This window comes from Copadichromis virginalis, linkage group LG2 (assembly GCF_057382275.1).
Source record: "Copadichromis virginalis isolate Kocher_CV1m ecotype Utaka linkage group LG2, C_Virginalis_male_GT1.1, whole genome shotgun sequence".
In the NCBI taxonomy this organism is placed as follows: Eukaryota; Metazoa; Chordata; class Actinopteri; order Cichliformes; family Cichlidae; genus Copadichromis; species Copadichromis virginalis.
In genome coordinates, this window is record NC_140619.1 from 37,132,132 (window position 1) to 37,156,389 (window position 24,258).

At 40.1% G+C, this 24,258-nt stretch overlaps 1 protein-coding gene across 7 annotated transcripts in view; it reads right to left on the minus strand.

Annotated features, from left to right (window-relative positions):
• The window catches only part of diaph2 (diaphanous-related formin 2), a 373,933-nt gene that overhangs the window by 210,183 nt on the left and 139,492 nt on the right, over window positions 1-24,258 (minus strand). For 6 of the 7 annotated variants that reach the window (XM_085433575.1, XM_085433570.1, XM_085433569.1 and 3 more), the window contains 3 exons: window positions 22,286-22,348; window positions 18,806-19,156; window positions 13,510-13,624 (listed from right to left, as the gene is read on the minus strand). In XM_085433575.1, coding sequence (XP_085289701.1) covers window positions 13,510-13,624; window positions 18,806-19,156; window positions 22,286-22,348 — 529 coding nt within the window. The remainder of the gene's footprint in view (window positions 1-13,509; window positions 13,625-18,805; window positions 19,157-22,285; window positions 22,349-24,258) is intronic. The other variant, XM_085433573.1, reaches the window with a different exon arrangement.

Sequence of the window (24,258 nt, forward strand, 5' to 3'; positions counted from 1 at the left end):
TTGGGATATTGTGCAGTTAATGTCTAAAAGTGGTTTACTCATCATCATTATCATCACTGGAATTCTTGTGTAGTCCAAGATGAGTTGTGTCATCTTGACGAGATTAAGAAAATGACGATGTTTTTACTGCACTGCATATCTGTGTAATAACCAATATCAATTAAAAAAAACGCCATTTTTCCGCTTACCTTTAAAGCTGCTAAAGCATCTAAACCAGCAGAAATGCCATTAGTGAAAACAATGTGCCGGGAGTTTCTTTGACAATGAAATGTCAGCGGAGTCTGTTGTAGCTCACATGCCGGTATCAGCGCCCACCTGTGTCTAAGTATGTATCAGAACACCCTGGGGGTGAATGCATCGGATTCTACAAGGTACCACCACGTTCGAAGCACAATTGTGCACTGGCTGCTCTGCTGTGGGGCCCTGGTACTTCTCTAATAATCTACCCAGCATGTGTTTATCTTTGTTGGACCAGGTTGTGTGGAGGAGGCGGTCGGGAAAAGGAAGGCAGACAGAATCCTGCCAGCCTGCATGTGAGGAGCCCGCAAATCCAGAGGGACTGCTGGCTTTGTGTGACTGTGTGCTCACGTGTATGTGTGTATGTCTGAGAGACAGAAATGGCAGCAATACAGCCAACATGAGTTATGGTCTGACACACACACGCACGCACACAGACACACACAAAACATTTAATTGCCAAAAAAAAAAGTCTCTCCCGAGCTCCATTGTGTCTAATGTGTTCAACGTTAATCTTACCCTTTAGGGACATTTGTTGTTGTGTTAATTACACACCACCAGGAGCCCTCATTAACACACATACAAATATGCACACGCACTAGCACACACACAAACACACTATGTATACAATTTAGGTGGAGCAAGTAGAAGCTTAGACAAAATACGGCAGTCCAATATGTGTGAAGCAAAGCTAATGAAGCATTTACAGGGAAAGGGGTCATCGGAGATTTGCCTAAGGTCAAACAGTCTCCTGCACCTTTAATGAACAAATTCAGCCTCAGATGTAGAGAGGGACTTATGGGTGGGCCAGGGTGCCCTGCTTAGTCATCCACTACACCACTAGCTCATCACATCCTGCACGTGCCTTTGCTTCCACCGGTGTGCAAGCTTTGGCTAAAGCCAGTAGAGGAAGGCAAACTGGAGTCCTCAAAAACAAACAATTAACCCCAGAGTATTTTTGCTGCCCCTGTTCTCTGCCTGCCATCAGCGCTCATTACAGTCAGTGCAGCGATTAAACTAGAAATGCCGCCTTGCGATTGTTCGCCTCTGGCAACCACTAAAAGTTGCACTTTACACCCATGACTGTCCAGATCATTTTTAGTCAACACTTTGAAGGAATTTAATAAACATATTAAAGCTGATTTTTTTGTTGTTGTTCAATAACACTGATTCCTAACAGAATGCAAAGCTGATGCAATGACAGTCGACTCTGATTTAAATATAAATGCTGCTGTAAAATTCTTTATATGCACCACATATAATCTATACAACAGCAGTGAATTTTACTTTCATTACTAGAAACCCAAATATATAAAAGGTCTCGCCTTATTATCTCATCATGGTAGACATTTGGGTGAAATGTTTTCATAATTAGCATATAAATTATTGAGTTATGGGTAAATTGTGTTTTGTGGAGTCACAATGACCTTGATCTTTAGCCATTTAAATGAAATCGGTTCATCCTCGAGTTCCCATGTCTATCGAAAATCCCACTGTGGGCTCCTGGTACGTCTCGTTTACAAGAATTATATGGATGTGAGGTCGCAGTGACCTTTATCAAAGTTCATCCTCGAGTACAAATGAACAGTTGAACCAAATTTGAAGAAATTCCTCAAGGGACCCTCACAAGAATGGGGCAAGACTCTTAAAAAAGAGGGAGAAAAAACTCTGCTTGTCTAACTCACATTAAACTAATCTGGTAAGTACATAAGGAGAGTGTTGTGAAGCAAATTGTTTTTCTCTTTCATAGAGGGTGAAATACCCATTTTAGGGGCAGAATAATGGGCCACAAGGTGACTGGTATGTGCTTGTCTTCATATCGCATTCACCTAACAGTGGGACTTAATTACATTGGAGGGGAGGGCTTCACATATTCAATTATAGGTAGTCAATTACAGACACAGCTGTAGCAGATTTATAAAAGATATACATTTGCTTGGGAGAAATTGGCACTGATCGCTTGGGGCAGATAGCTGATAGATGAAAGGAATACGCCTTAGGAGAATTATATGTCCACTGGCACCAATCTACATGGGGATGAGTGTAAATGAACAACTGTGCAGTAAGGTTTCTTGCACAGTAATGCAGTGCAGTCCTGCATAATCGAATACATATGGCAAATTTTTTGAACCCATCTGAGGGATGGCTAGGAAACTGTCCCAACACTTTCAAGGTATAAAGGAGACATTAAACTCAGCGATACAGAGCATTAGTCGCAAAGCGCAAGTAAGAGGTAATAGGAGGTACGCGGACATTTCTGTATTCAACATGTTAGGTTAACAGAAAAGATTATAATAAGAATTCAAATCATAGTAACAAGATGTGAAGAACGCAGAAGTGTAAACTGACTGGCTGGAAACCTTTTCATTGCTTTTCTTAGAGCTCCATTTCAGCACAGCTGAACTTTAATAAAACAGCAATATATAGTAATATTCATGTTTGCAGCAGACATGAAATATCCAATGCATTTTGCTGCCTCGTGTGATTATAATTAAAATCAAGGTGTATCAATCCTCTTAGGTTAATTTGTCTTACACAGTACGTCTGTGGTGTCTTTCCATCCTGGGGATGCTTGCGGCCTCAGAAAGGTTAATAAGCTGCTTTACCTCAGACTGAGCTGGATTGGAGGGGAGTTGGAAAGGTGATAAAAAAAAAGGCCAAGAGAGCAGAAACAACTTAATGCAAATCCATGCAGTCAAAGTAATCTGCCACATCTTTAAAACCACCAGCTCTGCTACTTAATAGTCTCCAACTACAACTGGACCTCTACTTTCCACGCAGCAAAACATTTAAACGTGGCCTTGACATCAGTCGGTCCTCATCCCGCGATGAAAAACGGAGGTCAGAGGTCTGGGAAGAATTTGGAAATGATGAAACACTCACTGAAATCCAATGTTTATTAGCATGCCCACCCACTGTGGACTGAGTCAGTTCAACGGGGCCTTATTTGCATGAAAGTCTCAGTAAACAACATTCCCAAAACACCCTGGTATTATCTGTACAAATATGTAAACAGTGCAGAATTGCTAATACTCATTTTGAATCTTAGTTAAAATGTGCTTGATTGCTGCAGCGTTACAGCTGGTTTCAGTGTGCTCACGTAAAGTGTAAAAGCAAACTGTCTCTGTCCTGAACTGCTTCCTTCAACATGTGTAGGTGGAGCAAAACTGCAATAAGGGTGAAACACTACCAAAAGACACACAGATTAACATGGCTGAAGTATGAGAATAGCCTCACAGCAGGAACAGAAACCTTCTGACTCTGTGAATCAAGTGTTTGCTTACAGAGGCAAACGCCTGCACCAAAGGCAAAAAACAAGCACACTGAAATAATGGTTGATGCTGAACATCATTGCTCAGTCTCCTGCACATTTATCACATTCCAGCTTTAGCTTTTTCTGCATTTTCAAACTGTGTTTAATGAAACACGGTCAAAAAGAGGGAACAAAGGAGGAGATAATCTATAAAAATGGCAGTTTAGAGAAAAACATGATTCCCATTCAATGATTCTGCACTGCAACTTGCGATGCATCTATAATCTCATCTGCCATTAATAGTAACTATGTGGCTTGTTTAACACTTTCAATCATTATTTCAAAATTCATCTTTTTTTTAAAGAAGCCGTCAAGGGCACAAGAGTAACAAATAAAAAAGCAAAGAGGTAATAAATAAAAAATTAAAATATGTTTGGACCATATGCTTGTTAGATGAGCAAATTAATAACATGGACTTTAAAACGTTTTCTTTAATTTATTAAGTTTTCTTCTCCTTTTTTTGTTACACCTACTGAGAGAGTCAACTTTTAGGGACAGAGGGAGGAAACTTTGCCAAAGAGAGCCGAGTCTAAACCTAATGCTGTGATGGAAAACAGACAGAGACAAACATTCACACAGAAAATGAAACACAGAAATTTGTATGCTATGGATATAGTGGCAAGACAATGATAAGCGGAAAAAGAAGCAAGATACCATCTTTAAGTTCAAGCGAGATGACAGGTTGAGAAAGATGGTGAGGAGCACATAAAGGGATGGAGTGGGAGGACGGAGAAGTACAAACAAGAAAGGTAAAATAAATAAAAGAAAGGCTAAAAGCAAAGGCTAACTGTACCAATAAGTGTCTCCTGAAGGGAAACTGAGACAAGTTTAAAGGAGAGTTTATGTGACTGGTGTGGAGAGGTGGTGCTCAATCTTTACAAGGCCAGAGAAAACACTCAACCTTTTCACTGAGCTGGATAAACAAAAGTGTCTTAACATTAATTTGTGCACACAGTACTGGAAAACATCCTTCCTGTCTGTCATTGACACAGGGCTTTTGATGGTCTTCATCAAAAACTTAAAAAGTGCAGGCTCCTTTGCTTGTTGTAGAGTCTGTATTGATCCTGAATGCTAAAATGAAGTTACTTCAGTAATGAAAAATTCAAGACAACTATATCATACAAGATATTACATTAGCATATTCTGAAAATGGTTGTCTGGGACTAAAGCATCATTAGTCAGGATGTCTTACTGGTTTTTGACAGCAACATATTTTAACTAACTGCTGCATCTGACAAAGCTCAATTCCATATTTACGTAACAAAAAAGTTTTATTCCAGCGGTGCCAAGTTTGATATAGTTCCTCTAAGTGTCGCCGCTTTTAGTGTTTTGTTTTGTTTTTCGTTTTTCAGGTGACTTTGGATCACAATCTGTAATCACGACGGTCTGTCTGCTTTATTCTCTCTTTCGCTTACCTCAACCTCTTCTATCTGTGCAGAAATTTACCGCACTCTGGCATGAGAAGTCATGATTGTTTATATTCAAGGAGGCACCATCTTGAACACGCAGGCCTCTGATTGTTTACTATCCTGCTTGTGACATCACGCTTGCTCTCTTCCCCCCGGCGATGCTCCGTCTCGTCTCTGTACCGTTCCAACCGGATTGGCTGTGGGAGTGTCACAGCCTGGCCCTCTTGTAGTCACAAAGCAATTCCACCAAAGAGGTTCACAGACAAATGAAACTTAATGCCATGTAACAAACTCGGCAGGCTAGTCTGCACTGTCAGGCGTTGTGTTAGCTAGTGGAGAAACAGAGGTTTGTCTGCACCTTTTGATCTTTATCTACATGAAAATCAAGACGGAGGTAGATCCACAGTGCGTTCAGACAGGTCAGAGTTAGACATGTGTACTAGCGCTCAGTCAGTATATAAATATATTAATCATATAAATATCACCCATGCAGCATGCAGACAAGCCACTTCACTTCATTATCAACGCTAATGAAAGCAACACTTAAGGCAAAACTTTAAAAACTTTTGAATTTCACTCAATGAAGCGCACACAGCGAGCAGTGAGCCCACATTACGGATTCCTTATAAAACTCACAGCTCTAGCACTCGTACTTCTGAGCTGGATTAGATATGCGCTCCATATTCTTCTGTTTGGGATCATGGGGGTGAGTTAATGAGGCTCCACCGGGGTTGTTCATGTGAAAAGCTCCGGCGACAGTGCTGACATTGTCATCTTTTTAAAGGCAAGTCCCATTGTTAATAAGAATCCTATCACTCAATTAGGAAGGCGTGCAGACGGGAGATTTACTGGACGAAACACGAGGGAGACGCACAAACACATACAGCAACTTCAGATACTCTTCCATTTGTTTAAAACTAAATGCCCCTTTCACTCTATTAGATGCTACATTAGAATAGATTAAAATTTTCTGACATGTTTGGGAAGCATGGTTGTTATTATGCATTACACACCCGCAAACACCATGTAAGGGTAACTGTGAGGGAGAGTGGCCAAGATATTCACAGCCACAATAGTGGAGACGGCAAAACAAATGGAACTTTAACATTTAACTAAGGAGCTGTATTTATAACTGACAAATACAAGACGTCATTCAACATTTCTCTCATGTATTTATAGACTTTATGTCTCGCAATTTTCACTCTAGAAATATAGCTCGACAAAACAAGCTTAGTTTGCCATCAAAAGGGAAAAGACGCTTGTGCGCTAAAAGCTACTTTGGCTCCTCCCTTGTCACAAGGGTACTGAGAAAATAAAGAAAAAGCTCAATAAAGGGGAATACTTAAAAATGTTGATGAGAAGATAAAGGCAAATTGATGGAAAATATATACCTCTTAAGGTCCGTGGAGAATAAAAAGATTAGAACGATAACAAGAAAGATTGACATATCCCAAATTTCCGTTAGCTGAGATTATCCGAGGGAGCGAGCATGAAGAAAAAGAAATAAAATATTTAGATGCATAGGGGATATTTATTTTTCAAGAGACAGCTTTTTGATGAACATTACAGTCTACCTGAAGGCACATAAAAGTTAGCTGGATGTAGACTTGGGAGGCTGTAAGCGGCAGGTATCAAAGAAAGCTAATATTCAGAGGGCTAAAGTTAAAGTGCACCATGATAGCCAGAATGGCTCTCATCTGAGAAGAGAAGATTAAAATCAGTGGGACATCACAGCAAGGCAATATGAAGTGGGAATGAGAGGAAATTTCTCTCTCGCTGACTCACTCTCTTACAAAGATGCACACATATAATATAGTCTCCTACAATAAACCAATTACTAGTCATTAATATTTAAGGGCCTAATTTCCATTCATATGTAATATATTAAAAATGTGCAGGGATGAGCAAAGAAAACGGCTGACCCACAGATATCCGCAGTGAGCTCGCTGCCCCAAACAGAGAGAAATGAACATCGGGGTGTTTTGTGTTTTATTGAGACAAATGTCCCCTGCCTGCACCAGCAATTAATGGCCTTCCCATAAAATGTGGAAAATTGCACAATTTGAGGCGTTTCTTTTCCAAAACAGCCTCGTTTCAAGTAATAATGGACATTTAATCTGGAATGCATGATTGAGTGATTGAAATGTGAGGAAAGGTCTCGGGTAATCAAAACAATTCACCCAAAAGGGAAGTATCTCTCCACTCAGACACCGATGACAATTTACAAAATGAGTATGTGGTAAAATGCCAATTGAGATCTTGTTTGTGAGAGACTGGAGCTGTTAAACAATGAGGCTGAGAGTGAGAGTGGGTGTCTTTTTACCAGGCTGGCCCCGGCTCCAGATGGACACCATCATGTCCAAAGAGATGATTTCAGAAGAAAGCGGAGAAAGACAAGATAAGAAAGAAGAAAGAACGAGATTTCTGGAGAAGAAAAGCACAGGATAAGGACACAGAGAAAGCTGTCTTGGCGAACGGTCCCTCCTCTCAATTAACACAATCGGAAATAAACAGCCGTGTACTCCAGGGAAGCATGGCAAACCATCAAGCTTGACTCCCAAACACTTTGACATAGAAGATATCAAAAGCTAATCATTGCACAAACGCTATCAATTCAAGGCAGACTGTCCCACAGTGGGCTACAATGTCTTCACTTGAGCTTAAACTCATTAGATTAAGGTCCTTATTACATTGTGTGTAGCTGAAAAGGAAGAGCTTCAGCAATAGCCTAGGGATGTGTTTTTTGAAAGAGCAACAAGCTTTTTCAAGGTTTTTATCACCGAGACATATTGTTAGTAAATGAATACCGCTTAACGGGATTAAAATAATTTGCGTAGCACTTGTTGCAACATTTGCTGCTATGTTTTGTGAGCCAAAACGTCTGTTAAGTATAGTGAAGAAGCACTACAGGGGCTACTGGTCAGCAACAGTTTTCTTGTCTAAGAGGCTGCCGAGTGTCTGGTGAGGTGGCCGATCATGCGTGAGTGTGTTTGATCCGGTGGCCAGGTCAGCCCTGATGTTAACAGAGTTATTAGGGGACTTATTAGGAAGAGTCAGAGAGCCAGCTAAACCCCCCACTGATTCCATCATTACTGCCGTTGTGGCTGGGCCATTACCGCCCTGCTGCTGGGGCTTTGTAGCAGGGATTGAGAATCAGCTGGTGTGCACACCACATTGGCTCAGTAGGGGAGAGCATGTGTGAGGGGCAGAGCTGTGGGGATGGAGGTAAAGCAAAAATGGGTGTCAAAGTGGGGAAAACTCTTGAAGGATTTGATCTAATTTATTGTTATGAGGGGCAGGATGACTGCAGCCATCACTTGTAGTCAGGTTTAAGCCAAGTTCAGTGCTGACCTTTACACTGAAACTTCAATATGTGTACCTTAGATAGATCCCTAACACCGCTTTTTCTTTGTGTGTGTTTGATTTTGTTTCCTTTTTAAATTTACAAATAATTCCCGAACAACAAAAGGATGTGCGCCGCCTGTCACTCTATGATAGCTCGGATAGGCTTTATATATATTCCTCTCTGCAACTTATATATGACACATAAGGAACATACAGTCCATGTCGGGATTTCAGTTGTTGTTGAGTAATCTCCTTTCTTTCTCTGTGTTGTTTCTGCTGAGAAGCCCCCCCAGACATCACCATTACAAACTGGCACATGCCCTTTGTCCATCACCAATTGATGAGGGCAATGGAGGAAACATTTTGGAATAAAGGGGGTGTGAAGTTTGCCAACATCAATCTTGTTTCAAATTGAACCGCAAAGTTCCAGCTGAATGAATTGCCTTTCAAATGCAGGAGGCCATGGCTACACGCATTCAATCCCAGAGTGAATCTGTTTTGATCCCAAGAGCCGTACAAAGGCACAACACACTGATTGATAAAGCGAACTGAGGGGAGATGAGAGTAAAAGAAAAAAAGAGAGCCAAGTCAATGGGGAAGAGTGTAAAGGGGAAAAGCCGATACAGCCAAGTAAAGGCAGAGAAGATCGAATAAGACAAAAGACAAATAGCAAAAGGGTAAAAAACTATCTGAATGCAAAATAAGATAATTCTACAATTGAGTCCAAGTTGTTCTACAGAGACCAAGTGTTGTATCATACACAATTACTTGGGTGGTTTTAATAGAACACCGAGATTTCTATGATAACACATTTGTTCAGCTCTTTGTGGGGTGGAAACAATTGTCTGATCACAAACTGCAAAATGGTGTCAAAGGTGAAGACGATGGCACGACATCAGTGTCCACAGTTGTAACACATTTTCAACATGCTGCATCCTTCCAAGAGTAAAACAGAATAAAGCACAGCTAGGCTGAAACAATCGGGCTGAATGCTCTTCCCTTTATAGAAGCCACAGAAGCGTATTCCACTCAGAGATGGGCGTAATCTGATTACTTTTTTCAAGTAACGAGTAAAGTAAGGGATTACTATTGCAAAAACGGTAATGAGATTACCGTTACTTTCCCGTAGGAACGCTGCGTTACTGCGTTACTAAAACCGTGATTTTTTGCGAGAATGTCTCACGACAGTGACGTAAGCGAGTGCGACGTTCGTGGCAACAGCTGTGTGCAGATCAACAATGGATCATATATCGAGTGCAGAGAGAGTATGAGCGTGCAGCGTTTAAAGCGTGGAAGTACTGACCTTACTTTGAGTTTGATTCCATAAAAAGTGACAAAAACATTAGTGTCCGCTGTGCGTGGGAAGAAAACTTCTTTTTACAGCGAAAAAAACCCCTAAACTTCCAACAAGCACCGAGTAGCTACGACGTAATGGGAAACTCACAGAGAAACTCGCGGATTCTTCCACTGACCGCGGCACACCTGCACCAGGGTAACCCTCCGCCTACCCCACTCCTGCTTTACAGGTGAAAATAGAGCAACAGGACCGCTGAGTCTTTGACTTTATTTATTTTCTGCTGTGTTTTACTTGCATCTATTTGAAAGACTGAGTGTAAAGACAAAAAATATTTTATTTTATGTGCTGGAATGTGCAGAAAATAGGTTTAAATGTTAAACTAATTTCTTCCAGTCAGAGAATGTTGCATATAATTAAATTTTTGCTTGATGCATAAAGTTAAAAGATTAAAACTGATAAAACAAGTTTTAAAAAGATGCTTTTCCATTTGATTACATTTTGTATGATGGATTATGTAGAAAAAGTAGAATTGGGCTGAAAGATCTATCACTTTATCACCTCTTCAGGGTGTAAATCATGTTTTTAAAAAGTAACTAAGTAACTAAGTAATTAATTACTTTTGAAAATAAGTAATCAGTAAAGTAACGGGATAACTTTTGGGGGGAAGTAATCAGTAATTAGTTACTGATTACTTTTTTCAAGTAACTTGACCAACACTGATTCCACTTACAGCAAAAATATGAATTAACACCAAGTCGTTCAATAAATAAACTTTGGATGAAACAGCTGGATTGTGTTGCTGTACAGCCTTAAACCGTTACATTTGTGTACGTTTGATTGACGATGGCTTGAGTTAAAGTTTTCTTTCTTTTTCTTTTTTTCTTGGAGGGGGCATGATTCATTTGAAGGTCTTTTTCTCTATTTATGCTGTATTTATTCTTTGTAATCATACAAAGTTACTGAAACTTGTAACCACAACAATGCATCACTGGAGAGCACTGATTTAACAGGTGCTGTATATTTACATGTATATTTTGGCTGCTGTTAGATTCCCTCATGTTTGATTTTTACACCGTATGCCTTTCAGGATGCAGCCTCGACCGGCATTATTCAAAGCATTAGAATAACTATCTAAAATCCTTCTTTTGCATAACTACATCCTGGTTTAATCGTGACCACATCCATTTAATGGGCTGGTTAAATGGAACTGCTATATTTTCAATATGTGCAATACAACTTTTTTATGTTATTCAACATCCAAAGGCGGAAAAAGAAATGTTAAGTATGACTTAGTCAGTTAAGACCCAGAGTAGTGACTTATGTTTTAAGTTTTCAATCAAGTTGAAAAAACATATTATAATAAATGACAAAGAAAAAATAGCCACTTTAAAAGACTGAAGCCAGGCTTGAAATCCCTCCTGATTATCATTTCCTTTTCTTGGTAAAACTCATTAAACAGTAAGACTCATAAAAGCAGCAGGGGAGATGACAGTCTAGCATTCTCAGTTGTTTTAGAGGCCTCTGAGCGCAATAAGCATCTGAAAATTGGGGGCTGTTAAAGTGATTCTTTTTTTTCTTTTACTGCCAAAGTGTTGTTCTTCAACAATGCAAGTAACAAGCAAGAATCCCAAGAAACGTGGAGATAACAGAAGCCTTTTTTGCACCATTTTCTGAGGGCAGCTCTGCAGGGAAGGCATTTACACCTGCTTGCCTCATCTTTCACGATACACTAGGCCCCCAAAGTGTGCTTGACTTATAAATATCCACATCTTGTGGCAAAGATGGAGGGACCACAAAAAAGCAAAGAAAAAACAACAAGTGTGTGTGTGTGTTATTTAAAAAACAAAACAAAAACAGGGATATTGTCTGGGCAATATCCCAGACAAATGAAGTCTGTTTTCACTAGTGACTTGTTTGTCAAATCAGCACAAAGGATTTATGGTCCGTAGCTACAATGAGAGGTTACACTGAGAGTACGAGACCTCAGAAATTAATCTTGCTAGTGCTGGTCACGACACCTGAAACTCCCCCCACCCCCAAAACTCCTTTAAACTTCACCATTCTCAGTTAAACAACTGGACTTGAGATAGACGAAAACTTTACACCAATATAGGTCAAACTTATTCTTTTTTAAGATAAAATATTTCATTTTTAAGCACGCTTATCCTCAGATTGAACTGAATGAAGCATGAAACATGGAGAAGAGGAAAACAAATGAATTACTATCTCATTTTAGTAAAATCCTATCTAGCACCTTTTCTGCAATACGATCTACATCAAAGCCCTTCGCATTGACTTTCAACTTCACTGTAGGGAAGGGAGGGGGGGGTGGAAGATATACAACATTAAACAGCATTTTTCATTCATGAGCAAATCATGTTCTGTTTCAACAATAGAGCAAAAAGAGCTGATTCAGTGAAGCCGCTGCAGGGGTAATTGATAGGGATCCAGCAAAGGTAACTCCCGGGGGAAATGCTGGATCATGAATTCCTACCCTGCCAGCGGGAACAAGGACTATCTATGGACGTTTTTTTTAATCCCCAGTGGGCGAGAAAGTGGCTTTAATAAAGAATTTAAAAGGACATTTAAAGCTGAATTAAAGCCATGTGTCTGTGAAACCAAAAAAAGGTTAAGTTCTAATTTATTATAAGAATCAATGGGAAACATTTTTTACTGCACTCTCCAAGCGTAGCGCTGATTTACACTTAATATGAACACTTTCTTCCTCAATAACAACTCATTAATCTAATAAACAAAAAAGTAAATAACTGTTAACTGCAAAAAAAAAAAGGGTTTCACTTCAATTACTTGAACAGCGTTAAAGAGTACATGTTAAAAATTATAGCGCCTGGCAGATATCCCTTCGTGAAAGATGAGAAGGGAGTGGCATGACTGCTAGGCCTATCCCTGTCACTTCATTAAGCTTTGCAATAACTGTTCTTTGCAGCCCACATTCTCCTTCCATCTGTATTATGCTGGTAAATCACCTTGCGGCAGCCAAGGGAAAATTGCTATTTATTTCGCAGTACAAAAAAGAGACGACTCTCGTTTGTAGACCTGGAGGCTATGAGAAAGACGGAGCAAGAAGCTGCTGCCAGGCTGACTAGTGTCCAAACAGATGGTGGGTATAAGAGAAAAGTTGGAGGATTCTGTATAGTTATGTCCACACATGCTGACAGAGCTCCGATTTGACTGTTCTGCGCTTGACAGGACTCTGACTTCTCCCCTCCCACTGTTGCTCGAATTAGAGGGGTGTGCTGCACACACATAAATACACAAACACACATGCACACGCTCGCTGTCAAAGAAGTGGAAAACACTCAAATTGTCATGGGAGGAATACATCAAGTGCCTTCACACACATATACACACACATATTCTTCCATATAAAAACAAACTTGCGCTGCACTGCTTGTGTTGTTCATCAGCAAGTTAGGTAGCCTGGTTGTGTATCTGAGAAACAAACTGGCCGGGATAAGTAAATTCCCAGAGCTTCTTTCACCAAAGCCTTCACGTCTTCCCTGATGGAAGATTGGTCTACTGGACTGGAAAAGGCAAGAACCAAACAAAGCATGGCCGCTCTTGATTCACACATATATGTACAAGCTCGGGTTTGTGCACGTCCACACACACAAAAATAAAAACCACTGATCTGAAACTACTCAGTGGGTACAAACAACAAATACAAAAAGGAGCTACTTGGCATTTTAACTTCCTCATAGACACATAAACACAGTGAAACACAAGCATTGGTATGCATAACTGGCATAGAGATTTGAACTGAGACCAAACAGAAACAGTGGTGGTGGTGTCGAGACAATTACGTTTTAAGTGAGAAAAGACGCCAAAGGAAGCATATGTCTGTTGATTAATTAAGGATGGGGTGGAGAAAGATGATGCCTCCTTACCTTTGCTCTGTGAGGAGAAGCAGAGGGAAAGCTGAGCAAATAGGTCAGGATTCTCAAACTTCTCTTCTTTGACTTTGATCCAGAAGCAATTCTCTGCCATTTCCTGAGGCACTATCTGCAATGACACAAGGATTCCATTATCACCACAATCAGAAACCGTCATTCCACCAAGCTGCCACTCAAAAGTTCTTCTCACTGGAGAGGGAGTTTGTGAGTGTTTTTGCTGCGTGCGGCCACACACATGCCCTTGAGTGGCATCTTTAGCATCTGAGTGGCAAACAAGAAATAACCAAACAGCAACAGGAGAACGTGAGGGATACATTAATATTTGCATATGACGAGAAACCGCATGAACTTAGCCATGCTAAACTTTACCCGAGTGAACAGACACAAAAACCAACATCGTAGGAATCACACGGCTGCTTAGTAAAGACGAAAATGGAGGCGTGTAAAGGAAGATCAAGACATGAACACATCTAATTACTGTAGTAGTGTATCATCAATATCTATACCATTTGCCTACTTCCGCTGTACACTGTATTAAGTGCTATAATGAGACCATATCTGTGGCTTTTTGTCAAACACTCGAATTTGCACTTGACCCAGTGCAAAGCTGCCAATAACCATCTTCGAAAACACAGTCATTTCACACTGAAAGACGTCTAAGTAAAACACTCATGCAACACAGACCAATCTCCATCTAGCTCTGGTCCATTACTCCCAATGCTGTATAGTAACAGTAATAAGTATAACAGTGTTGCAGAGTCAATCATGAGCTTGTTTTGGTGTCCGGGATAGATAACCTCTGTGCTCTTATTTGCTTCTATTCGACCCACGTATACAAACATAACACACATGTGCCTAAAATAGGTTTGTTTGTTTTGTTTTAATTGCCTATGCGTATAACAGCTGTTTCACAAGAATTACAAATTATTGTAGCAAGAAAAAGAATTTTAACGAAATAAATATGTAAATATAAATAAGGTGGCACGGTGGTTAGCACTGTTGCTGCACAGCAAGAAGGTCCTGAGTTCAATTCCACCATCAGGTCTTTCTGTGTGGAGTTTGCATGTTCTCCCCGTGTTTGCGTGGGTTCCCTCCGGGTACTCCGGCTTCCTCCCACCGTCCAAAGACATGCAGCTTGTGGGGATAGGTTAATTGGATAATCCAAATTGCCACTAGGTGTGAATGTGCGAGTGAATGTGAGTGTGAATGGTTGTCTGTCCCTGTGTGTTGGCCCTGCGACAGACTGGCGACCTGTCCAGGGTGTACCCCGCCTCTCGCCCTATGACAGCTGGGATAGGCTCCAGCGCCCCCCGCGACCCTGAAAAGGATAAGTGGAAGCGAATGGATGGATGGATAAATATGTAAATATTAAAAATGACTTAATGTTAGCTTTCCAAGTGTTTAGAATGTGGAAGCAATTTATAGTTTGCACAATTGCGTGTGACCAATGGGGGGACACACAGCATAGTAGCAATTTTAGGGTTGGTATTTGACTGTCCACGACATGAAAAGCAGAAAAACAGACAGGGATCTCATGAATTTTATCAAAGGGTGGCTATGGCTTTTGTGTGACAGTCATTGACACGCCTGGCCCTTTGAACTCTATTAATAAAAAGGAAGTACTAATCAAAGAACATTGAAATTCCAGAAGTGACTACTTTAATTGCAACTATAGGACTATAGGTTAGGACATGTATATCTGCCAATATACACTATGCAGAGTGCGAGTCTGTGAAGTCACAGATTTCAGGCTCCACTCTTTTTTCTTGTTTTTTTAAACCGACAGAAATAAAAGCAACAGAAAAATACTTAACCAAATACCTAACCAACTAAAAGGTTTCGTCTACATGAAAGTAGCACAACAAAACAGCTTGCGCTTTAGAATTTTTTTCTGCTCCTACTTTGTGCTATTAAGTCAAGGCAATGACATGAAACAATCTAACCACAGTCCATCTCTCTTTTAAGTGAGGTCCTGAATTGCAGGTAAACAAAGCACCAAAGACACTATAAAAGCTTGTGAATTAGTCACATATTTTTTCAAGACCGAATACAAAGGTATTTTGAGGTAAATCGCATAAAATGTTTTTATATATACAGAATATATAAAAAAATAAATAAAGTGTTACCATTTTAAATTGGCTTAAAAGAAAACTGAATGAATCTGAACTTTTTTTCTCATTTTCCTAATATTTTGTTTAACATTTGGCCTGTAAGTGAATATTGGCTTTACCCTGTTGGACCTGAGCAGAGCGAAACACAAATTACATCTTTATGCTTGTGAGAAAGCACTTACTGCAATTTAATGATTTAATTTTGAGCTTAAATATGAGCTACCTCAATGTGCTCTGTACAACTCATCCATTGAATCTCCACCTTATCGTGGTGAAGGTGTTTGTGTGTCGAAGTGATCCCAGGAGCTATGTTATTGGGAGCTTATGCTGGTTGCGTAGCCCAAGGCAAACTGGTCAAACCTGTAGCTACTGAAACTAGCTCTTAAAACTTCCATCATCTCTCTGGTAGGAAAGGAGCCTGAACTAATGAGTGATGTTGAGCAATACCAGGTAGATATAGTAGGTATCATCTCAACACATGGCTTAAGGTCTAGAACCAGACTCCTTGAGAGAGCTTGAAAGGGATTCTGGCAAACCATCAGTAACTGAGGAGGGAAAGTGATGCTCTACTCATACTGTGTACAGTGAGGGTGGGACGCCACTGACTTCATAACTCCTAGATGACAGGTCCCTTGGGATGGATGAAATTCACCCCGACTATGTTCTGGCTCTAGATGTTGTGGGATTCTCTTGTTTAATGTTCCTCTGTAGGGTCGCATGGAAATGTGGGCTGCTGGAGAGAAGAGTCTGTCTGTTAGTCGAATCTCATGGAAACGAACAATGAGTACTGGAACGCTGGACCAGGTCTTTATCCTCCTTTGGACATTCAAGGCTACGTGGGAGTTTGCCGAACAAGTCTGTAAGTGCTTTGTGGACTTGGAGAAGGCATTCAACCGTATTCCTTAGGCCAGTGGTTCCCAAACTTTTTTTGCTAGGCCCCCCTTTGTTTTACAAGAAAAATGTTTGTCCGTGATTTAGACAAATCGTGGCAGGATCAGCCTGATGTTATTTGTATCCCGCTGCAACTTTACTGTATAAGAGCAAACATCTCCAAAATGTCAGGAGTAGTTAGTCATTACAACAAGTGTTTGTAAAGTAAAAATCAAGAACGTGGGATCCTGTTTGTCCGTGATTTGGAGAACCCAGCGCTGCTCCCGACGAAGGGAAAACCAATCCTGCAGGGAGACCTACCTTGGTACTTGTGCAGGTGAAGCCAAAGGGAAGATTTGCTTCACCGTATTTTCTCGTCTTTGGCTTAGAATGAAGTTGGTTTGGAAACATATTCAGCGATGCTTCATCTCCTGCTTTGCGTTTCTGTGGGCGCCCCGCGCTAGCAGTGTCCAAGCGTTTAGTTTTGGTTCCCCCCCCCCGGAATGGCCCCACACTTTGGGAAGGTCTGCCTAGGGGATCCTGTTTGGACTGGTTCAGGATACTGGTCCTCTATCCAGTCCCTGTGCAGCAGTAGTGAGAGCTGTACAGGACTTTGACTGATAAATTTTCTACTGGCATTTTCTGCCCCTCAGACTCGAATAAGTAAACGAAGATGGATGGATGGATGGTAGCTGCTCAACATCTTCTTAAAACTATAAGAGTCACATTTTCTCATTTGTACGATACTTTTGTTGGACATGTATCGTCTAATAGAGGGAAGGTTTGAAATTATGAAACAATGTCCTTCCCCTTTCTTTTTTATACAACCAAATCATTCCTAGTACTCCTATACTTCTGCCTGCTGCACACAGCGAAGACAGACGACTCATGTCCCACTTAATCGACACAAGAGACACAGATTGTTTTTCCTCAGGTGGTTATGAATTTCATTTGCATCACAAAACTACATTTCCTGTGGAGGCAAGGTTAATGCTGCTGCACATTAACCTGTTTCTGTACACTTCAGAGACAACGGTCATTTGTGCTACACCGCATGCACACAAGTCATATAACACAACTGAACCACATAGATATTTCACAGGAAAATGACTAATCACATTTAAAATATCAAGGCAAAAACAAACACACAGGAATGCCTTCTATTAAGAAACAAACTGCTGTTTCCCCGACTGTTTACACAATGGGTATGACATCCCATTATTATTAATCTTACTTACCGTTCAGGAACCTCCTACACAGAGTCAAACATTAGCATATTTGCCATTTTAAAGAATTCTTAAGGTGACCAATAATTCAAACCCAGAACACCACCTCAGTGCTTTTTAGTGCAGTGCAATCACTGTTGACTTGCATTTTCACATTGTCGCTTTATGCCTTTGGTGGCATGTGGTTGGATAAATAATTGGGATAAGACAGAAAAATGTGCATGACCTGTTTAAGCACTGTAAAATAATAAGCACACGGATAGATACTGTCGACAGCCTTCATAATTATTTTTTAAGTGGCTTGATTCTACAAAATCATTGCACTTCTAGCATTATGTGAAGTAAACTAGTCTGATATTTTGTTTGCAGTCAGTAATTTCAGAATAAAACACAAGGTCACATAAGTATCAGTAAAGAACCATTAAAATAATCCTGAGAACTCCTGGGGCAACGGATAAATTATCTATGGCAAAATACAATGCAAATCAAGAGAATGTCCTATTGAAATTATATTCAAATGTGATGGAAAATTACACAACAAAGTCTCCATTCAATTATGCTAAGAATGTGCAAATCCAAGGACATTTGAGTGAAAACTGTTTACTGTTAAATCCTTTGAAATGGGTGCTGAGTATGGAGCACTTTGGCCTATGGCTGAACGAATGTTTGACTAGATTAGAAACAGATTTAAAGAGAGGTTTCTTTTAGTTTGAACCTTCAACTTTACACTTTATCACTCTGCAAACCTACCTACAAAATATACAATCAATCAGCTTCTAATGCCAGTCCAAATTGTTTGAAAAAAATGCTTGTAAATAATGTGCAAATTAGGTAATGGAAAAAAAATGGAAGTGTAACATTGCATCTGCACCAGTGTGTGAATGTGTGTGTGAATGGGTGTATGACTGGATATGTAAAGCGCTTTGGGGTCCTTGGGGACTAGTAAAGCCCTATATAAATGTGCATGTGTGTTTGTGCTATATAAATACAGGCCATTTACCATCTGTACACTGTTAAGTAACTAATACTATAAGTGAACATAAGATTATCTACTGCAGCCAATGACTGCTCAGACTGCTATACCTTGGTCCAGTTGACCCTCTTCATGACAGTTTCAGGCTTGTAGGTCTTCTTGGGCTCCAGTCCATAAGGCAGCTTAACAACAGGAAATCCAGGAGGTGGTGGAGGTCCTGGTGGGCCTCCAAACGGGGGTGGAGGCCCAAAACCAGGTGGTGGCGGGGGAGGGGGTGGTCCACCACCTGGCGGTGGAGGAGGTGGTGGTGGCGGAATGCCAGCATGGCCAGGGACAGGTGGAGGAGGTGGAGGAGGTGGAGGAACACCACCAGGTGGGGGAGGAGGAGGTGGTGGTGGAACTCCAGCACCTCCTGGAAGTGGTGGAGGTGGTGCTCCAGTTGCAGTAAGGCCTGTAGCAATCTGCAAATACAGAACACAGATGTCAACAATGGCCCACATATGCATGTAAACTCCCTTTGATTTGATTGAAACTGATGTTCCTAATACAAAAAGCTACAAGGACAGTAAAGAGGCCTCCGTGTCCTATGTGTGCAAACCACTAATCTTGCTTTTACTGATTACCTGCTCTACAAACTCAGCCACATCTACCTCCTTTAATGGAATGCATCCGTTTTATATCCTTGAAACTTGCCACTAAAGTCAAGAATTATAAGGTCAAGTGGGAGCAAATTCACTAGACATATAAAGGTCTGTGAATTTTCTTATGTCTAACTGGCATATCTCTGGAAATTAGCGAAGTTAACTTTTGCTATCAGCCCTGTAAGGATCGTTTCCTTTGCACGCCACTCCATATATGTCATTCCTTCAAAGCATTTTCAGGCTCCTTTTATGATGTCTACATTTCTACACTGGTATGTTTCAGCCTAATTTTATAATGGATTTTTCTCTCATCAATCAATACTAGACAATATTTCAGCAACAAAGTAACAACAGTTGTCTTTTATAGATTATGTTTCAAATATATAAATATTCCATTTGCAGATTCTTCAGTTAGAATTTGGTTAACATTCTGGTGGCAGAAATAAGAACCTTAAGTCTTTGAGCTTTTTAGAGTTTCTCCTTTTCTCTATGGCAATAATGCTCAGGCACAACTAGGTATGATAGGGGGTGTCAAAGAACAGCAATGTTCATGTCTCTCTAGAGTTGCACTATTATAGTTAAATGCAGCTATAGTTAAATTTGTGTTTAGCTTTAGCAGAGCATTTGCTTCTCATTTTGTGATAATTATTCAGGTAGTGGCAAACTTCCAGTGGACTGTCATGTGCCTTTTAGCATCCATCTGGCCGCTCTTCCATAAATGCCTGATTGGTGGAGTGCTGTACCAGTGATTGCCCTGTAAAAGATGTTGGGGAACAGAATGTCTCCAAAAGATGGATCTCAACAGCAACCACAAAGTTCTAAGTTACATGTCTAACAACAACAATTTATCCACGATTAATCAGCTTGGCTGGGCTGTCAGACCTAGAAAGACTGTGTCGGTGGTTCATTCATTTGAGAATGACGGTAGCTAGTAGCTACCATGTTCTTGGACAGTTTTACTAACACACAAAATGTCTTGCATCGTTATACCTTTCTTTCTGTGCATAGTCTGTGCATAGTCTCGAACCCTATACCCTTTATGCCTTGGTTTTCAGTCTGTGACCATTATCTATGAGGCCTCATACAGAAAGATTCCAGGTGTTCTTATTTTGAAAGCTCACTTGCTGGTAACCAGCTAGTCCCAGTCCTTCCCAACTCCCAACTCAATACCGCTACTCCCCAAAACGTCTCTTGTCTTATATTTGGATGTACTCCAACTAAACTGTCTTGGACTGCTACTGATGATCTACTGCAAGATAAAGGGGTACTCCAAAAGGAACCTGCTGCATGTGGATAACTGAGCCGAGAAGGACTGAAGTGCAGAGGCCTTATGTGTTTGGAAAACCGTCCTCTCATTGGAGATAATTAATAATAAAGTTTATATTTGTAAATTGTAAGTTTTTATTCCAGCCTAATAAATCAACAAAACACCAAAAATCTGTAATTGCTTGATATATACCAAAAATAAATAATGCAAATACAGTAAGTACACCCTAGCTCTGACAGGGTTTGATTTTCAGAGCTGATTAGATGTCTGCTCTTACCAAATAGGATTTCCTCTTGCACTTTTCATTTCTAAAACCAATTCCGTACTATTTAAATTTCCCCTACTCACTTGATTGTGTGCTTAAAATGCAATTGGCTTCATATTTAAAGACATTACATATTGTTTCATTACATAATAGCATTGGCGGATTGTTTATTAGAGACGGAATTAAAAAGGTGTTCTGCCTGGAGTTTTTTTTTCACAGATTGCCCAGAGCCTCTCAGTAAAATCTACATCCAATGATTACATGTCTGTCAATCTCAAACCCTCTGTGGCCCGTTTTCTCTTTTAAGATTAATATGAGAGAATGGAAGCAAATTAGCTGCTAAATTAGAGTGCCGTTGTTTCCATACTGAGGGGCCCTCCGAGTATCTCTCTCTCTATCCACCTCCCTGTTCTACCCTGTAATAATAAGCCCAGTGTTCCATGGAACTCTTGGGATCCCAAACCACTGCCGCCGGCATATTCTTCCTCGGGTATCAAAATAAACACAACAAAATGTTGTACAGCGAATAAACGTTTGTACGTCTTTTACCTTAAAGGAAATAAGGTGATTCTTGTGTTGCAATTATCAAGGTCACACATGATTTGCATGCAGTGTATACAAAATATACAAACCCAAAGTATATATATGTGAACTAGTAAATAGAGGTCTATGTTATATGTGCAAAAACCATGATTACTTACTAAAATACAATTTAAATTCACTTTTACTTCAGATCTAATATGTGTATTTGGCAGCATATTTTATTAAAATATATTGTGCTGGCAAGTGATCCTTTTTTTATTGATGTTACTCTACCAGAGCCCATCTGGAGCTCTGTGTAAAGTAGACAACCAATCTAATACAAAATCTAACCCACCCAAATGGATTCATACTCTTCTGAACTCAAAGGGGAGGTCAGCGTGACAGGTAATTAACTCTGAATGCTATGTGATTAAATCTTTGCCCAATCTCATCTCTGATAAAGAAATTCAATCACAAGTGTTTACTTATGAAAATTACATTAAACAAGCAAGCAATGTGTGCGGCTGAAAGCAGCTATAGAGATTCTCAACGTTCAGTTGATATATTCTCTCGCTCTTCCACACATGCAGTATACAGAGCACATTATTTGTTGCTGATTAGTAAAGTCAAGAGGCAATAATTCATTTATATCAAAAGAAAAAAAAAAGTATTTTTGTGAACTTTTTTTGTGAAGTTCACAAAAGTTCTATGTAATATGTGCTATATAATACAAAGGGCAAGCATGCTGAGAGAAAATATGAGACAAAAGATCAGTCCAACAATCCAAAAACAGATTTAAAGCACCACAAATCAATGACATTAAAACGCACTTGGATTTTTCGGGGATTAAATGTGAGATTATGTCAAGGGCCACACATGCAACGGGGACACCCACCTTGGCTTCAGATTCCCTGATGAGTCTCTGAGCCTCTTTGAGCTTGTCATTTTCAATAGTTAACTGTGCAGATACAACACACGCACATACACACACCACAGATACACATGGGAACACATACATTACAAGAGGCACAGAGGGCAACAAAGAGGCACAAATGGGGGTGGGTTAGATTGACAGGGAACAGGAAGACTAGTACAATAGAGCAGGTACAGTACTCACGCCAAACACAATCAAGCCAGAGAAACAACAAGGACGTCCTTCACACAGTTAATGACAATGGCAGTACAGTGTTATATTCCCATTTTGTCTGAACAAGCTATTTGATGTGCAAAAGGCAAAGTAGAGTGTACTGTACTTTTACACTGAAAACAACATCTAATCTTTCTTCAAAAGAACACCGGCGCGGAGTAATGACTGCATGAAAGGAACAAGGCGCAGCATCACTGACAGTTGGTGTACCTTCAAAAACCTAATTCTATTTCAATTTTTTCTCATTCTGGCATCACAAAATAGATTTCAACCCAGAACTCTTAGATGTGTGATGGGCATTGATTTTACTGCGCAGCCTTTGTTTTAGAAATGTACCGATTTTGCTTTGATATTTCACTCCGGGCAACTTTGCCAAAAGAAAGAAGATAGGAATATATTCCAAAGTAACAACAATTTTGTGTTTTTATGGAGTTATTCCCACAGAACATTCCTTACTATGAACTGTAGAAAACTAAATATTGAATGTGTGTAATGGAAGAGAAGATGAAAACTTTTCAGCTGCGTGTCTTAAGAAGAGTTTTTTATTTTGAAAGAATTTTGTATAATGGTAGTGAAGTGCAATATTCAAAGCAAAGAGAAATGCTACTTTATAGTTCAACCTCAGGGATTAAAAGTTCAAAGCTATGAGATATCTAAGTTTTAAATGGTAAATAAATGGTAAATGGCCTGTATTTATATAGCGCTTTACTAGTCCCCAAGGACCCCAAAGTGCTTTTAAAGAGCAAGATTTTCAGCAGGTATCATTTCCCCTGCTTTCTGAGAAAACCAGATAGTTAGAATAAAAGCATGTGTAAGAATGTAATGATGTATGACAGATGTGAATATTCTAAATTTAACTGTGTATGCTGGGGTAAACGCAAAGGCACACATATTTACTACACTGAAACTTCTGCAGGCATTATCAGTTTAGAAGAATTCTTTAATCAGTCAAGGTAGACAGCAGTTTGGCAGTAAAAGGCAGAGAAAGTAGTCTACTGCACCTCCAGTTGCTCTCGGGGCCATGCTGGGTCAGCTACAAGATCCCCAGGTTGTTAAAACCTATTAATGGGATGGCACTGAGTTTTCCAGTCTACCACTGCAGTGCTACATTATTCATCAAATCCGGAGCCAATTCAGTGAATATCTTCCCTTTTGCCTTGAATGGATCCATGCTAAGGTTTGGGGAAAAGGTGGATGGATTGCACTTTGTTGTGATTTCGAAGTCCTTCTCCTAATGTTTACAAGGAGAATTTCCACTCAACTCAATTGGGAGATAATCACACAGACACATCAAACAGGCTGCTTGTTACAATGCCAAAGTTTCTGAAGAAACACTCTCATTAAATGTGCTGGTTCACAAACAAGGTGAAGAGAAGCAACTCAGGCATGCGTGAGTTTTAATATCTGACAAGAATTCAGTGTAGGAGATGAAAGGTTAGCGTTAGCTCCCACTTCATTCATATTCAGTAAAACGGCAGTAATCGCACAGCTGCTTTGATGGGCAAGCTGAATGCGTGTCCTCACACCGATTTAAAGGCTCTGCGCACTCACAGTTAATGACTTTTCTACGGCACTAGTATCGTGTCAAACACGGAAAAGGAAAAAAACATTCTTACAGACCGGTCTTCCTGAAGTAACAGAATCTCATCTGTCTGAGAGGATTACATCGTTGTTTGAGTTCTTACTACAGACCCAGTATTTTTTGTAATTTTCTGACAAAA